Source organism: Sinocyclocheilus grahami, unplaced genomic scaffold, assembly GCF_001515645.1.
Source record: "Sinocyclocheilus grahami isolate Dianchi unplaced genomic scaffold, SAMN03320097.WGS_v1.1 scaffold890.1, whole genome shotgun sequence".
Classification (NCBI taxonomy): domain Eukaryota; kingdom Metazoa; phylum Chordata; class Actinopteri; order Cypriniformes; family Cyprinidae; genus Sinocyclocheilus; species Sinocyclocheilus grahami.
The window spans coordinates 51,192-55,779 of NW_015506069.1; the positions used below are offsets into that span (position 1 = coordinate 51,192).

At 35.2% G+C, this 4,588-nt stretch overlaps 1 protein-coding gene across 1 annotated transcript in view; it reads right to left on the reverse strand.

The window, feature by feature from the left end:
- Window positions 1-4,588, reverse strand: part of LOC107563817 (uncharacterized) — a 20,695-nt gene that overhangs the window by 6,688 nt on the left and 9,419 nt on the right. The window contains exons 4-7 of the mRNA XM_016248785.1: window positions 3,521-3,598; window positions 2,760-2,800; window positions 1,587-1,671; window positions 5-1,227 (exon numbers count right to left, since the gene is read on the reverse strand). Coding sequence (XP_016104271.1) covers window positions 5-1,227; window positions 1,587-1,671; window positions 2,760-2,800; window positions 3,521-3,598 — 1,427 coding nt within the window. The remainder of the gene's footprint in view (window positions 1-4; window positions 1,228-1,586; window positions 1,672-2,759; window positions 2,801-3,520; window positions 3,599-4,588) is intronic.

The following is a 4,588-nucleotide window of genomic DNA, read 5'->3' on the forward strand; positions in this document are numbered from 1 at the left end:
TTACTTCTACATCCGCTGTTGAAAAATCTCTATGAGGCCAAAAGGACACAGCCCATCCTCTCTCTACAGTGTGAAGCAGCTCCCTCACTTTCCTCTGAGACTCTTCTTCATCCAGAAGAACATAGTACAGAGCAGTGAAGAACTCCTGAAAGCTATGATACATGAAACTAAACATGGTCTCCTGATGGATTCTTCTCTTAGAGAGGAAGTTGCACAGGAACGGACTGCCAGCAGGTTCTGAAACGGATTCCTTTACAGTTTTCTCATCAAACAGCACTTGTTGTTCCAGCATCCCTCTGTCTGCCAGCTGACCCAGACTCCTCAGCAGGTTCGGCACAGACTGACTCAAACCCTTGCAATGATGCTCCACTAGAGTGGAAACAAAGTCAGCGTAGATGGAGGTGGTGGTTTGCAGTTCACTTGTTACATTTGCACCAACCTTGAACATCTCACTGATTATCCAGCGGATAACAGGAATGGAACAGGCAGTGAGGAGGGTTTCATTTGCTCTCACACAGTCATACTCTTTGCTGAAGAACTTCTGGAAGTATGTCTCCACCTTCTTCTCAGAGAAACCCATCATTTCAGTGAAACAATTGTGTCCTTTCAGCAGCTTGTTCACTGTGTTCTTAGTTCTGGTGGTGACCAGCAGTTTGGATTTAGGGATGAGGTATCTCCTCAACAGGGAACATAGAATGACCTCAAGTGGGGCTTTTTGAAGCGGATGAGTGTATGCTTCTGACATGTCATAAATGTCCTGCGTGAGTCTCAGTTCATCAAATCCATCAATGATGAAAAGCATCTTCTCTGGTGACTGCTGTAACATCTGCGAGATCTGATCTGATGTTAAACTACAGCTGTAGCTCAAGAGCTCAGTTAAATTAATCTCCTCAGAAACACACATCAGCTCCTCACATCTCAGATTGAAAACTACATACACATTTTTAGAAGCTTCAGATGCCCAGTTCAACATGATCTTCTGTGCTATGATGGATTTGCCACTGCCAGAGTCGCCTTGGAGAATGACATTTGATGTCATTGTACCATATGACATCAACAATTTGTCCACACTGATGTTCTTAAATCTGCCATTTTCCTTTTCCCAAATGATCACTGGTTCATTATACAGGGCAGACAATGACTCTCGTTCACCAGACAGTGAGCTCCACTCACTCTCATACTTCTGTAGGATTGACTGCTTATACTGATGTACAATTATTTTAGATCCTAAAGGAAAGCCAGATAATTAATTAACAAAACGTAAGAGTGTATTGCACTCAACAGAAAGCAACTTACTATTGCATTAAACCTACTGGTTTAAAAAATATATTTTAAATCCTTAAAATATTAATATTAAAAATAAACAAAAAACATTAAATTATATTATTTTGTGTTTTGGTGAGATTCTGTAAAACAATGTTCTCAATAACGTGCAAGTGATTTCCTCATTCTTGCTTTCAGTGCTTGAAAAGAATTAGAGGCAGCCAGATGGACTGAGGATGAAGTATAAAGCAGTATGAAGACAATCTAATATTCTTTTAGGAGCAGTTTATTTTTTCCAAAGCAGTGTCAAAATATGGGCCTACTTGTCACCCCAAACTGGCTGTGTGGAGTCCCTTTAAATCGTAGGTCTTCTGATAATCTAAACAAAGATCCTGACATTCTGAGATCCTACAGGAAAATGTAAAAATGTACTATATTGAATCAACTAAAAATATAACATTGCATTATACTTACTGCTTTTCAAAAATACTATAAATCATTCAAATGTTGATGTTAAAAATTAAGAAATGATATTTTCTATTTATAGCTTATATACTGAAATATTTGAATAGTTTAAAAGTTTATAAATATAAACTATATCACATTGTGTTTTGGTTAGATTCCTGTAATAAGTCAAAATGTTGTATGTACATCACCAGGCTTATCTGTTTAATAGGAGTTCAGTGTCACTGCATAAACTCATACATTTCAAATTATACCACTACTTGAATACACACTTGGCCAATTCTCTTCCAATATTACTGGTATGTTTTTGCCATTCAATTATTATTCTAAAATCTTTGTGCAGATCTGTTTTTAGCATTAAAAAATATAAAAGCAGATTTAATGAAAGCAGATCAGCTGACAGTGTTATGATCTCTCTTCCATTGTTGACAGTTACATAATTAATGGTCATCAATGAGTGTTTTCCCAATATATTAGAACATAGGCGAGGATTGGCATTTCACTGATATTAACAGGTAGAAGGCATTATAATTCAATCATTTAATAATTTAAGTGCCTAAAAGTATATTCAGGAGCTCAATCCAACTGAAATGCTATGGGGACTTGGAGTGGGTCATACATGAAACCCCTTCAATATCACACTGTTAAAAACGTTCGGTATGGAAGAATGGACAAAAATGTCTCCAAGCAGTTGTAAGAGACTGTTAGACAACTATACGAAATGCCAATTGTGGAAATACAGGCTACTACATGTAGAACTAGTTGCTACTATGTCCTTTTTCACAGAAGACAAATTAATTTCTGTTGATTAAAAGATTTAAAAGCAAGATGTATAGTGATTTGTTAAATTATATCACTTTCACCCATCAGTATCATGTCCAAATAAAGTTCCAGTATTGATATGCCCACATTTGTGACATTTGCCATTTCAAAAGACATAGATACACAATGGTTAAAAATTAAGACGCATCATGTATATCGTTGTCTCATCATTACACCAAACACACCACAGAAAATCCCTTTTCACTTACATCAGAAGGGTCTTCAGATGTCCTCCTTCTGTGTGGCCATACTTGAAAATAATTAAAGTTCATGTCAGATAAACTAGAGATTAAGTATAAAGCAGTATGAATACAATGTAATAATGCATTAGGAGCAAGTTTGAAATGACCTTAAAGGGAAAATTCTGTCATCATTTACTCTATGATGATATAACATGTCTATTCTGGGAAATGTAGAAAAACAAACAGCTTTCTGAAACAGAAGCACATGCTTTATTCTATGGAAGATTATCATATTTAGGTATTTATTAAATTAACATGCAGATTTATATGTATTGTCTTAGTTGTGTAAGGTAAATATTCAATTCAAGTTTATTTGTATAGCGCTTTACATGATACAAATAGTTGCAAAGCAGCTTTGCAGAAAATTACGTTTCTACAATATATATAGTAGTAGCTTATCAGTGGTGACTACATTCCAGAGTTATCACTGAATGCAACATGAGCACTAAAATCAAACGATGAATGCTAACTTTATATATGATAAATAACTGAAAATGTTTAAATAAAAGCTTCATAACAGTGAACTGAGAAATTATTTGCTTAACTTCTAAAAGTTATTTACACCACAAAATAATAAAGTGTTTGATTTCTAGTCATTACTGACGATTTTCCCATTGATAAACATTAAGGGGATTTCTCAGAATGGGCTGAGAGAAAGAAAGAGCAGGAAAAATAATGGAAGAGGAATAATTTTTTAATTACAGTTTATAATATGTAAAAATCCATACCTAAGCGTTGTTTCAATCTTAACTTCCTCCTGTATTCTGCACTGAGCTCATCTTCTGAATCTGATGACATGATGTGTTCTGGGAAAAAGGATTTTCAAGAGACACACAGGTCAGCTGAATTGAGAACTGCACTGAAAAATGTAAAGCTACCGCACAACCAGCTTTACTCTATTAAGTTGAGTAGGATATCAAGTGTGATTTTGAGGGCTATAAATCAATTAGAAGGGTTTAGTCTGAAACAGTTGTTCTTAATCCTGGTCCTGAGGATCCACAGCACTGCACAATTTGCATGGGTGTTTCTTAACACTCAATTTGATGCTTCCTCATTTCCTTGGTCCTCCATCCTCCAGCCTGAGACCTTGATATTGATGAAAGTTAGCCATCATTAAGGACATCTCAATTCTCTTATTGCACTGCGAGGAGGTAAACGAGGAATGAGGAATCTCTCGGAGGAGCCATGAGCAAAATCCATGAACTAAGCCCAGGCTTAGGGTGTTCATTTTTCTTCAACTGGTGATCCACTATATTACTATTTTTGTTTTGCCAGTCAGAGCAGAGAACTAATTTTTAACACAAAAATATGGGCCTACCCGACATACCAAACAGGCTGTTTTGAGTCATATTCATATTTTGATCCAGATAAAACAGCAATGAAATATGTTAAGCTACAGCATATCTAGCTTATATTTAGTCTACGTGTTAAGTGCTTGGGACAATGATACTATACAGTTTAATTATACTATTAAACTACTCTATATAATAAGGAATATAATCAGTGGTCGAATTGTAAAAAAAATTCAAGGGGGATGGTGTGATCAATGTCCTTTCTAATTATATGTAATGATTAAAAAATTTGTCTAATTTTTAAAAAGGTTTTTATTTAATAAAAAATTTGCCTTATTAAATGAACTATTATTTATAAGCTTTTTTCCCTTCTTGGACCTAAAAATTTAGGATTATTTTGCTAAATGTGTTTTTGTGCTGAAATATTGCCTGGTTTAGGCCTGTCAGGGATAAATAATAATGACAATAAAACCACCAGTAGGTGGCAGCAAGTCCCTGTTTTGA